The sequence below is a fragment of the Berghia stephanieae genome, chromosome 8, assembly GCF_034508935.2.
Source record: "Berghia stephanieae isolate SIO BIC M18660-M18661 chromosome 8, UCSD_Bste_1.3, whole genome shotgun sequence".
Classification (NCBI taxonomy): domain Eukaryota; kingdom Metazoa; phylum Mollusca; class Gastropoda; order Nudibranchia; family Aeolidiidae; genus Berghia; species Berghia stephanieae.
In genome coordinates this window covers 54486237-54498736 of record NC_088367.1, presented here as the reverse complement: position 1 = coordinate 54498736, position 12500 = coordinate 54486237, and the positions used below count along the sequence as shown (strand labels likewise).

The window sequence follows — 12500 nt, the reverse complement described above, 5'->3', positions numbered from 1 at the left end:
GTATTAAACGAATTATTTTTATCGTGCCCAATAACACTACAGCTTGCCAATATGTGTTATTGCACGACAGAAATATAACGAGTTTAATAGATACAAAGAAATGAAATACGTTTATCACACTTCTCCAAGTTAGGTTATTAGGTATTTTGTAACCAAATGGTATGGTTTCTAATACGTCTATTCACCATAATTTGTATCTTTCTCCTGCTTGCATGACAGTTTGGCCCCATAAAAATAAAAACGTTGGATTTGCATTCCAGCGCATCAAAATATTATTTATAATTACCAATCAGCTGTCTTTTACACCTAATTTCACACCAACAAAATGTGCGAAAATATTCTGCAATCGTTGATTAACATTTTTCTTCAACGTTTTCAAAGCATTATTCAAAGATTACCCATTTATTTAGAAATGATATGGCTTTCCAATGTAGGGGTGGAATAACGGTCCCTACTTGATCTCAACCTTCTTTTTGGGACATTAACGTTCAATAGGTCTATAATATATAAAGAACTATTTGTGATCAGTGATGTATAGACAACAGTACAAATCTTGAATCAAACTCTTTCCTCCACAGGTAGCCAATACTACTTGTGAAGAAGAAGAGTCGCCTGGGTGCATTGTTTTGGGCAACCTGAAGTTTTCTATATTATTCTTAGTTATGTTGGTCATGGTGGATAAAACAAGAGAGTTAACTAAAACTTCTACTATTCTTTTTGAACTAAATGACGAATTTTGCGAACGTTTTTTCATATTTTTATTCATTCATTTAGGGTGTTATTTACATGACTGGTCATAGAGAAATCTTGATCATTGGAACCACTAAGGTTTTTTGCTTGCGATGAAATATCAATGGCACCATTGCCGAAAGTAATTGGTAATCAGTTCGCGTTTTGCACAACGTTGGCCTCCCGCACATCAAGATATCTGTTTTCTCGTTGATTTTTAGTATATTTTGATGCATTCATGTCTTTATTTCATTAAGATAATCAGAAAATCGATGGATGAGAGTTTGTAAATCATTTACAGGGACAGAATCATAAATTTGGGTGACATCCGCATACAAGTGGTAATAAAGATATCATTATAGTGGTATTTTTAGATGACATTAGAAAGGGGTTGAGCATAATCAGTAAAAAGGACAGGTCTAAGAACAGCCTTTTTGGCACTGCCATTGTCAGAAATTTTGGTTTCTAAGGAATACGTTTAATCAAAACAGTCTGCAAAATTGATGCAAACCATCTTATTGCAATTCCTGTAATACCAAACATATTTTCTAGTTTTTCTATCAGAGAGTCGTGAGACTTTCAATCGATTTTGTTCTGATCAGCGCTAATTAATAGGGCATGTATAATTCTTGAGAAGCGCTGTCTCAGTACTATGTAACCCTCAGCAAGCTGACAGGAAAGATTGCTCCATGTTTCTGTCACTGAGGTGGAAGGGTAACTGAAAGAACGACATTTTTCAAAAATTTCGACAGACACAGGACGATAATTTTTCATTTGATTTTAATCAACTGATGTTTACTTTAATAATTGTTCAACCTAGGTACATTTTTACAAGATGTATCATTTCCAGTGAACAGTGATGTATAAATAAGTGTGTGATAGGCGGTTGTAGCGTATCAATGTACTTCTTCGTTTTCTTTTCCTCCCTTTACTTGCAGTCCACATTTTGTGTATTGTCGCAAGTTATACACAAGCAATAGTTCACATGAAATAGTTGCGTATTGTAATATTCTTATAAAAGCATTCAAATAGTATGTGCCTTCCCAGAATCTTCAGTGAGGTTATTCCAAAGTCAAATATTTGATGGCATGAAGGATTACATATGACTTAGTAATTTCGAACTTGGTGTTATGTACGGTTGGCCGTTGCCTCTTGTTCTTGAATTTGTTGGTTGTTGTTGGAGTTCGTTACTTTCGACTTCTACCAGACCTTTGAATATCTTATTAAACATTATTATTTCAGCCCCTTTTTCTTTGTCCCTCGAGTGTTGCCCAACCCAAGTTTTTAACAATGTTAGTTACTCTTATGGCTGTTCTGTAATCACCTGTGGTCATGCAAGCTGCCTTCTGCTGCACCATTTTGTTCTTATTTCTTTGTTTCACAAAATCCCAAACTGCCGAGGCATACTCAACGATGGGTCGTATTAGCCATTTGTAACAGGTTTCTGATATTTTTTTGCGAACAATTGCCTGGTACCTTCTCATGGGGGCATTGTTATTGTTTGCTTTTTTGGAGATGGTATCAAGATATTCGTTCCCAGAGAGATTTGATGTTATTGTTAGACCGATGTATTTTGAATATTTAACTGTAGCAAGTTTTCAATCATGATTAGTGTAATCGTATATCAACCAACGCGTAAGCCGGTTAGGGGTAAAGTTCACATGATTTGATCAGCGTCTTCATGATCAGTTTTCCATCACAAATTCCGTGAAAACTGTCGGGAATTGATAGAGAGGGTTTGCAGTTGAAGATGTGTTTATCAAAAAGCATGTCATGTAAGTCTAACCGCAATCAATTGTCTTGAATTTATTTCTGAAATTGGCAAACATCTGGTAAATCATTTATGTTTGGAATAGCTGGGGAAGCTGTGCATATTCCCCGACCGAGTAAGTCATTACATGCAAAATGTTGTTTACAGGATTTCGAAGATTGAAATGTGTTACAAAATATGATGTCACTTCCGTTGCTGCTGTTTTTTCATGCTCGAAAAAAAACTGGTTGTATGCCTTACGATGAATTGTCAGTTCCGATTTTCTCTATTGCCTTTCCGTCCTACGATAATTTAATTTCGCTTTCTACACGTCGTCGATCTGCCAGGGAGCATATTATTTGTAACAATCCTCATATAGAAATTTTATTGTCAAAATAAACACAAAGAATTCGGACACACTTTCTAGATATATTTTGCATATGAAGCGAGTGCTTTACAAAAAGAGCTAACGGGACCAAATCAAGGTGAATATAAATCGTAAAATCAAGTTCAACAGACTTTTTCTGTGTAGATATTTTTGATAATTCATTATTTTCCTGATAAATTCCTAGACAACAAAAAAACTTTCTTTAAAACGTGATAAGAAGTGCATAAATATATATATATATATATATATATATATATATATATATATATATATATATATATATATATATATATATATAGCCTCAATAACTCACTAAATTGTACATATACAATGTCTAAAGAGGTGTTGAAATATTACAGCTGTAAGACGAAATACAGGAGCACACAATACGTCCTACATATTAGGCTGCTAACCAATTTATAAAGTTTCAATGTCATCTAAGTGATGATCAATGCCTTCATTTGCCATTTTAAAAAGTCTTACATTATGTAAACTATGTTTCAATTTTCAATTTATAAAGATGTGATCAAGAGATGTCCAAGTCATGTTTTCAATTAGCATCTGTGGAAATATAGTACCCCCAATAGTGAGGTCATATTTTTTACAGAATTTATATAGTCTGCTTCTTTATTAATCATCGTCCCTGTTTCTTTCTTGAATATTGTTCTTTTCCCCTTTTATTTATGTTTTTGATCCTTGCAATAAAGTCACCCATTGAACTGAGTAAGTCATGACATAGAATTTTTCATACTTCATTAAAGTCATTTTGTCCATCTTCACCATCTTAAGTTGGGGCATAGCAAGTTAGACAGACAGTTTGATCTATCTTTAGTTGCCTTAAAGTCACAAATTACAATGAGTAAGTCACGACATGATTTTTTTCAGAGTTGAATCTCATACTTTGATAAAGCCATCTTTGTCCATTTACAGAATCTTAAGTTGAGCATAGCAAGTTAAACAGACTATCTCAGTGTATCTTGAGTTGTGACTTTTATTTTGATTAAGTTCCATTTAAATAAATTATCAGCATGGTTTTCGTATTATCAGTGGAACTCCATCTCCATGTTGGTCATCCTATCTTCCTAAAAAAAAGGGTTTCCATTTCCCAGTAGTTTTCTCCCCGCTCACTCCAACAAGAATCAGATATCCCAAAAAGATCTATCTTGCATTTATATAATTTCTTTCTGTATTTTGGCCAGTTTATTTTGGATTGGAATAATTATCTGAGATTACTACAGGCAACGTTGGTCTTTTTTTAGTGACAGTAGACTAACTTTTGGGCCGAAAGCGTTAATTCGACCTTGGCCTTCCACGGTCATCAAGCCAACAACTTGGTCTGCAACTCTACTGCCAACAGATTTGGATATTTTCAGTAGATGTTCCTGCGTTTTGTTTTGTCTTCCGAAGATGGGTTGTCAGTCTAACGCTCAAACTCTACCCGAGTGAGGGTAGGTCAAACTTATTCTGGCCTCTTACTTTCAACCAGCTTGGCATGGGCGACCCTTCGGACATAACTCGCGAGATCATTGATACAGGTTAGCTCTCCAACCACGCCATAAAAAATCTCTTTGTATAAGTCGGGTATATATTTATCCATATAAAATCTCAGGTTAAGATTTTTTATACGTGTACATTTACATTTAAAAAAACATGTCTACTTTGATTGCTTACCTTTGAAACAGGCCGCCAATACGCCACATATCAGGGCGAAAGCCAATACAGAAATGAGTATCCAATAGTATCCAATATTGAATCCACTTTTTTCTTTGTCATCGGGCGGATTTTTTTTTTCTTCTGGAATATTTTTGTAAATAAGAAAAACAATTGCAGACAGACACAATAATACATGTATGATCAGGCGTTACAAGACTGTTTTATGTCGCAATGAAATAGAGAAGGAAAATTGATTATAAACTAAAAATGAAATGGTATTTTGAATTATTTATGTTGATGCCGATTTTTAAAAATTGCAGATTCTCCTCAATAGGAACAAAATAAACAATAATTAAAATTTACGTTTAAAATTGAAATTAATCACCAACTTCCATCCAGAATAATACTGTTTGGACACGAATGGCCATCTTTTCAATTGGTTTAAATCAAGGGCCTTAGAAGTCCAATCAATCTTTAGCTGTCAATTTAATGCCTGCAGCAGTCTAGACTCTGATATAGTTGAGCCTATACACATACCATTCCTATTCTAATTCAAGCACACAAACACACATACACACACAGGCACACACACACACACACACACAGGCACACACCGTGACACATAACATAAATGCAATCATACAAAATAGCCCTCTTCCAACTTGTTCTTAACCATTGTACGAGTATTTAATCCTGCACTTTTTCTCATGTTAAAATGCAAACATACAAAATAGCCCTCTTCCAACTTGTTCTTAACCATTGTATTTAATCCTGCACTTGTTCTCATGTTATAGAGAAAGTTGCTTCTCTCTCTCTCTCTCTCTCTCTCTCTCTCTCTTTCTCTCTCTCTCTCTCTCTCTCTCTCATTCACTCTTTTTAAGTCAAGAGCCTTTACCACCATCAAATCTCTCCATTTCGACATGACTAAGCTGCTAGAAGCTGTGGACTGGAAAAAGTAATTAAGAAATGATTTCGATAATATTATGCTTGGTATTGTGTAGCCCTTATATACTCGTTTGTACATATGTCCCATTTTATGTAATTTATATAACTGTATTAAAGTTAAGGCTCGTTGGATGTCATTTAACTTTATCCAGATCGTGCATTTGTTATCGAGGACGACAGGGCAACTTCACACACGTGTAACATTACACTACTATAACAAGGACGCAGTTGTGATATCGTAACTTATGAACAACCTTGATACTACCGTCATGTTTTCTTAAACAATAAAACATTTCTAATTTAAATTTGGCATGTATTAGCTTAAGGTCTTAATCTTGCTGCTTGAAAATTTGTGAATGTTTCTAAATGCTGCTTCAGTTATGTTTCCCATCCTATATATTATATATTTTTAAAAGGTTTTGTACAGCACCATATCTTAATGTTGATAGCCGCCAACATGAAATACTTCTGATTAAAACCCTTGGATGTTTAAACCCTCGAGGACTCAACACCAGACTGAAATATTACTAAACCATTGCCTCTGAGATGTTTCTGACTTCTATATTTCCCAGGTTTGTGTTATTTCCTTCATCGTTGGAGTCCATCTCATAAGGGTTACTATGCATTCGTCATGATTCTAGGTTATTATTTTCACCGATATATTAGATTTCTCGCATTGGTCAGTTTACACCTATTTTCCCTATTTTTTTTGTGCGCACCAAAATGTTATGCGTTGTTTTAATTCACCTCAATTTAGAACTCCTTTGTTATTTGATTATCGAAGGTTTTTATTTTTTACTTTCCAAGATTTTTATACAGAGAGGACTTACAAAATATCTCTGTCGTCACATCTGGAATTTAGTAATGTATTTATGTCTTTATTGTTTTTATTTATTGGTTGAAGAAGGGTTTTGAGCCCGAAACGTTCTGTGTTTGGTATTTTGTTCTTTTTTGAAGCTGTTATATTAATTTTGTTTATTATATTTTAATTTGTGCATTGTTTAACTACGGATTGTCACTGAAATCCTATTTATTTATTTACTCATTTATTTTTTCTTAACGACGTGTGCACATTTGAGTGGAAGTGTGCTCTTTTTAAAAGCTTCATTATCATTAGTAGTAGTATATAAATAAATAAATAAAAATAAAATTCCATTTATATATCCCATAGTGGAAATTTATCTCTATGGTCTATTCCAAGGGAAGACTGAAATAATCCAGGCGTCAGCCGCGGTTCTCACCGCAAATTGAGCCAGGTCGAGGTGACTTGCTCAAAGGCCACACAAAGCAACGGCGGGTGATCAAACTCGTTACTTTCCGGGTACGAGGCAATGACCGTACGGCTAAGCCACGCTGACTCCTACTTCAGTATATTCATTGCGATGATCATTATCTTTTAATTGTTTGGATTCATTGTTTTGATTGCCTATTATTATGTAAAAGGTTATAACGTAAAACCAAGTCATCTCATAATACTATATATATATATATATATATATATATATATATATATATATATATATATATATATATATCACTGATACTAAACTTGGCGCTTGCATGATTTTACCCAAACGGCATCGTTATTTTCAACTATTTATTTTTCATTTTTATTCTCATCGTAGCGTTCGCCGGTTGCTTCTGCCCGCCAAAATATGGGCAATAATGCATTCTGTGTTGTCATCTGAGATTGTCGAAAATAATAATTTTCTTAGATATGAACATATAATTTACCATGACTTGTGGTAAGGTTTTGCAATTTAAAAAAAAAAAAACAAGCCAAAACATATCTAAAACGAATCGAACAACTTATTCTGAATCCTGGTATCTTAAACAACGCAACAACAACAACAAAAATCCCTACACCTTATAAACCTACCTGTAATAACATCAACCTCGTAATCCGCATTCAACCGATGTCCAACGCCATTGTGCAGAAAAAACGTGTAATGTCCGGACTCGTTTCCTTGCATGTGACTCATAGACATTGTCACTCTCGATTGAAATTGCTCGTCCAACGATTCGAGAGTCCAATTGAATTCGTAATTCTTCAAAGGAATTCCATTTAGGCTTAGTTGAACAAACGTTGGAACAGGATTTGAGAAGAGGTCAACTGATTGGACGAAGTCCTGGCCGGCCTTTAGTGTCAAGCTTTTTATCTCGGCGTCGATATCATTTAGAAATGTCACTGGGTCTGAAATTGTTAACAAAAACAAACAAATATTTCGCTTGAAAACGTATTAGAAAAAATTGATGTTATTTGTTTTATTTTCATTTGATTTAATACAATATATTTTTTATTATTATTTGGATTTATAGTTTTCTTCAAATTGCGTAAGACAAAACTGGGACATTTAAAATCTTTGCATAAAAGATAAAAAACAGCCTGTATTGTTTAAAAAAGAAATTACATGTATTGAAATACAAAACCAGTACTTGTGATATGAATGAATTAACCATAATAATGGATAATGAGAATTTATCTTGGGGTTTTTTTTTTCATTTTTTTTGTGAGGCATTTGATTCATTTCTGCATGATGGATAATTCACTACGTTAAACTCATATCACATTAACAAGAACTTTTATGATTTGATTAAAGGTTTTCATAAAGATAGAAATCAAAGACATTGGAATTATTATCATACTATTAGCGGTATTCATTGTTTTATTGGGACCAGGTAATTCTAAAAATACTCTCTATTTGGTTGCCTTACTTGGGACAGTTTCTTCTCATGCGCACTATACATTAGTGATATTCCAAATAATTTTTATCCTATTTGTAAACTAATCGTATATGACGTAAAATTAAGGTTCGATTGATAAACAAAAGTATTATTTAGAATGACAGATGTTTACCTTTATAAGGGAAATATAATACTTAGTCTTAATTACTCCACACTGTTTTCTAGGATTGTAGTTGTATCCTAATCGGAGCGTGAAAATGCACATGTATTGATCTTAGTGATACCTGAACAATGGTCTTAAACCGCTTGTAAGTCTGAGTATGGGCAAAGGTAAATTTAATGTGAAAATGATACAAAAAATATGACATATTATTTCCAAAGTCTTCAACAATGTACATTATTTGCTGTCAGCAAGTACTGGGAAGACAATGGACACACGCATCTCTACCATCATTAATTGAACTAACAGATCTACCGACTTCGTTTAGTCCATATTCTAAACAAAAGTTCAAAATTCTCCGGAGAGAAACATCTCACAACTCCATCTACATTACATTTAAAAGCTTTCTAGTGATCTCCTAACAATTTGTTTTCTAGAAATCACATACGTCACTTCATAGACTGCATTACGTCGTCACCATTTAAAAGTCTGGACTGGGTTCCATAAATACGGAAATGTTAAATAATAAAATTGATGTACATTTTAACACCACTTATATGTATTATAAACGACTCGTTCTAACCAAGTGCTCTAGTAGAAATTCAGACTGCTGCTCGTGTCAAACCCCTTTTATAAAATTCTGATGTTGATAAAGAACGCTTAAAATGACTCTTTCTCTACCTTTCCTTTTCTTTCTACTATCCACACTTCTTTTAAAACAAAATTTGATGACTCATCCAACTTTCATGAAAACAAAATTCCACTTTGTTAAAAAGCAATATCATTCGACGGACACAGCACTTGTATCTGTTTTTAATTATCTTCTTTCTGTTAAAGACAATGGTTCGTATTCTTTGCTAAACTTTTGACACGAATTATCACAAGCTTCTTCTCAAACGTCTTGATATTCCATTTGGTGTGTCTTGTGCAGCGCTTGATTGGTTAAGCCATATTTGTACAATTGTAGACATTATTATTGTCGATGAATAATGATCTGATGAAATTGCTCTTGATGTTGGTGTTCCCCGAGGTTCAATACGGGAACCGGTTCTTTTTGTTTTGTACCTCGGCCCTTTGTCGAAAATCATTAGAAATTTCATTTTGTTATGATATCAATACGATAATGATATGCACTTATACTTCGTCTCCAATACAAGATATTTGCAAGTATTATGAGACATTAGTAAGAAGTGCTTTCAAAGATTTAAGAAAGGTATGAATGAGAAAGGACTGAAAGTAGCCAGGGATACGATGGAGGTGCTCTATGTATAGAACAAAAAGTAAAGCAGCGGATCAAATTTGACACTTTCATTCTAGTTGTTGACAAAATAAAAAAAACCCTGACATATTATTAGACTCTAGACTGTCGATTGGACAATAGATAAAATTTCCTTTTATTTTAATAAAGAACGATTATTTTCATTACATGGAGCGTATTTGAGCATTTGAGTAAGCCATTGATTGCGCCTCTCGTGATATCAACATTTGATTATTGTCATGTTTTGTTGTTCAGTGTTTCGCAACACAATCTAAAACCTTCACATTACTGTCCATAATAGCGCGCCAGAACAGTATCCACGAATAATAGATGTGATTATACCAGATCTCTGCTTCATGGTCTGCATTGGGTGCTTGTTGACAAGAGGGATTAATTCTAAACTTGCTTTTTAGTTTATTGCTGTCTGTAATGTACTCCCCCGTGCCCTTACTTTTGGAACGAATTGAAATAAAAATAAACAAACTCATTCCCATACGTTACGCTAGGAATTCTACCAGTCCAGTTGTCCCTGGAATGAGCAGAAAAGCTATAATGAGATCCCTTTCTCATTTTGGGCCATCGGTGTGGAACAATTTAATACAAAACATTAGTAAAAAAAAAGACCCTTTGCCTATGCTAAAGTGTTAGCTTAAACCATATCTGTTTTGATTTAGTAGACGGTATGATAAGCTGTATCGTTTTTATTATAATATGTGTGTGTGTGAGAGTGTCTATGTCTGTATGTATGTTTAAGCCAATATATTACTTTGTAATGTAAGCGATTAGAGTCCAACGTTATGGAGCTATAACGCTATAGCAGATGCTACCCATATTGTTATTCTATCTTCCTAATTTATGAAAAGATGTTGTCACAAGTCTCATATTTTAGGCTATCCATTTTTTGGGGGTTTGTAAATCATCACAGCCATAATTCTAATTATGTGTTTTTTTGTCAGCCTACACCAGTGTTGTCATACCAAAGGTTACTTCTACAACTATATATCGCTTTCTATATAGAACTCATCATGTATATTCCATTCAAATTTCATAGAAATAACAATTTTAAATTCATCAGTGAGTCCACAACGTTATACATGAGCTATGGGGTGGAAGTCTCATGATTTTATAACTTCTGAAATTGAATATAAACATTTATATAGGGCACTTCATGGATTGACCGTGATCAATGTGCAAGATGTTTCCTTGTTTCCTCCAACTGGTCATATGGAAGACTTTTTACACTTCGCACACTTACAGTCTCCTGTTAGGCGTTTTTTTTTTTTTGGTACACAATCTTACAATGTCCAACACATTTTTGAGCCAAGTACTCATTCACTCCTGGGTTGAGAGGGATAAAGTGCGTCCTGTGTCAAACCAAAAGACACAACGTCGGGATCAGAAGGGCCAACATCCGGCCACTGATTACACTTTGCTTGAATGTTGTCACAAGACATTTTACACCTGAGCCACATTTAATCAACGTGACACACCCGTTTATCTACTCAGTTTTATCTCGTAGTGGTTGAGTTGAGATGCTAAAAAATGAATTGACAGTGTATCTGTAATAAGTCATCGGACACTGAAGGGATACATCACTATCCGTTCTTCTTCTTCTTCTTCTTCTTCTTCTTCTTCTTCTTCTTCTTCTTCTTCTTCTTCTTCTTCTTCTTCTTCTTCTTCTTCTTCTTCTTCTTCTCTTCTTCTTCTTCTTCTTCTTCTTCTTCTTCTTCTTCTTCTTCTTCTTCTTCTTCTTCTTCTTCTTCTTCTTCTTCTTCTTCTTCTTCTTCTTCTTCTTCTTCTTCTTCTTCTTCTTCTTCTTCTTCTTCTTCTTCTTCTTCTATCAGCTTATCTTTGCAGGGTTGCAATAATGAATGCCACATCTCCATGCATCTCGGTTCAGAGCATCATCGTCCTCCAGGCCCAGCTCTTTCATATCGTCCTTTACCTTATCCAACCATCTAGTCCTTTGGGCATCCCTTTTTCCTATTCCCCGCTAATTGTAAATCCAATACGTTCCTTTCCTCCACGTACTCTCTCTCTCTCTCTCTCTCTCTCTCTCTCTCTCTCTCTCTCTCTCTCTCTCTCTCTCGGCCTTTACATGCCCGACCCATTTCAATCTATCATACATCACCAAGCCACAACTAATGAATGAAAAAAAGAAATACGTCACTATCCGTTCTTGAAAATACACGTTTTTGTTTTCAGGAATTACTCGACCTGCAACGCTGCTATTAGTGAGTCAGACTACAGCCGTGTACCTGGTAATATGTTGGGGTACTGACTGATTTACTGATTTAAGACCTTTCGCAATTGGGATCCCTCGGCTGCTTCTTTAAACGTCTTCAACAATTCAAGATCTTTTGCCGTAGATACTAATGTCAAAGGATCTTCCTTTGATTCCAGTTTGTGGTTATTTTAGGCCTCTCTCACAGACAGTGTGAATTGACGTGGTTGTTTGTGCCAAATGGGGGAAGAGGGGGGATTTTTGGGAACTAATGGTTTTAAAAAGACAAACCTTAAAACAAAATGTTCCAGATTGTGAGATAATCATTTTAAAAGTGTACCCCCACCCCCAAAACTATAGAAATCACTCAAAATTGTGTATACGAGGCTGTTATGATAGATGATTTTCGTAATATTTGCCACAAAACAAAGTTATCTTTTAAATATATATATATATATATATATATATAATATATATGTATATATATATATATATATATATATAATATATATATATATGTATATAAATATATATTTATTAACAGATGTATGCAGAGGGTAAAACCTATAATCATCACAAATACGTACTTGAGACAATAAAGACTCTATAACACTATGCGTATAATATATATCTCGAAATCTAGACAACGTTTTTGAACATAAGGTGTTTTGCGCCTGCACATATCATCTTGTGACTTGGCGCCCCATA

General features: G+C 34.3%; 1 protein-coding gene across 1 annotated transcript in view; it reads right to left on the bottom strand.

Moving 5' to 3' along the window:
• Positions 1–12500, bottom strand: part of LOC144977893 (uncharacterized) — a 35478-nt gene that overhangs the window by 2869 nt on the left and 20109 nt on the right. The window contains exons 7-8 of the mRNA XM_078923304.1: positions 7345–7659; positions 4539–4661 (exon numbers count right to left, since the gene is read on the bottom strand). Coding sequence (XP_078779430.1) covers positions 4539–4661; positions 7345–7659 — 438 coding nt within the window. The remainder of the gene's footprint in view (positions 1–4538; positions 4662–7344; positions 7660–12500) is intronic.